Source organism: Phytophthora parasitica (assembly GCF_000247585.1).
Source record: "Phytophthora parasitica INRA-310 unplaced genomic scaffold supercont2.47, whole genome shotgun sequence".
Classification (NCBI taxonomy): Eukaryota; Oomycota; class Peronosporomycetes; order Peronosporales; family Peronosporaceae; genus Phytophthora; species Phytophthora nicotianae.
In genome coordinates this window covers 236,767-237,687 of record NW_008649033.1, presented here as the reverse complement: position 1 = coordinate 237,687, position 921 = coordinate 236,767, and the positions used below count along the sequence as shown (strand labels likewise).

The 921-nt window shown below is 51.0% G+C and overlaps 1 protein-coding gene across 1 annotated transcript; it reads right to left on the bottom strand.

Moving 5' to 3' along the window:
* Positions 1-261: 261 nt before the first annotated feature.
* On the bottom strand, positions 262-914 carry PPTG_15359 (hypothetical protein; the record flags this gene model as incomplete). Its single annotated transcript, XM_008912417.1, has 4 exons — positions 262-486; positions 556-620; positions 687-744; positions 822-914. 4 exons carry the CDS (start codon positions 912-914, stop codon positions 262-264), a joined length of 441 nt encoding a protein of 146 aa, XP_008910665.1.
* Between the last annotated feature and the right edge of the window lie 7 nt (positions 915-921).

Here is a 921-nt window from a genome sequence, read left to right as displayed (position 1 = left end):
TGCCTGGTAGGATTGTAGCGAGATCTTGACGGTAGCGTAGCTTCATCGAAGCTAACGATTCCGAGAACCTTGTAACCACGCGCGAATGTACGTTATAGGACATCCACTATCGGCCTGGTTTTCCACGCTCAATCAATATCAGCTTGGGCGACCTACTGTTCGAGAAGTGCAAGTACCCCATCACGTAAAAGAACCTGTTGCGCCCCATGAACTTGCTGAAGCAGGGGGGGGGGCTGATAGAGCATCTGCTGGCATTAATTCTCAATGCGCTGCAATCCCTTTCCGCACAGGCGCTAGCATTCTGGCAACAAGAGGTGCGGTCACTCGCAACACATCCCACGGTTCAACCGGTTGGACATCCGCCAGTAGCCGGCGAATATCACCGATCTCCTCCACATCTCCACCAGTTGCGCGCTGCTTCGCATGAATGCTCTTCGCACGACGAGAAATGGATTGCAAGTGATACCAGTTACTTACGATAGCAATCTGGCGTCACAACCTTGGCGGTAAGTAGTAGAAGAGTAGCGCGAGAGGGTCCTTGGCCACGGCGAGTACAGAGTCAGCGGAAAAGTCCATCATAAATGTCTGCGTATGTTGGATCGTCCCAAACTTTGACTGATCTACAGAGCAAACACTCTCAGTTAGTAAATGTTGACCTTATGTTGGAATCTTCCAACATAACTTACTATACTCCCATCCAGTGTGTTTGATCTCCTTCAAGCGTGCCGCATTCTTCGCCACCGTCTGACACAAGGAATCAGGAAGCTCCGTTCCAGCAGGGTTTATTGTTTCTTCATCTGAGAGGCCACCGAGCTTCCTACCCACTCGCGTCGTTCCTCCTCAGATCCAGTTTCAACACCCGATTCTTCGTCAGAGCACAACCCAGTGCATGCCTGGGCTCCTCTCGTCATCATATTAGGA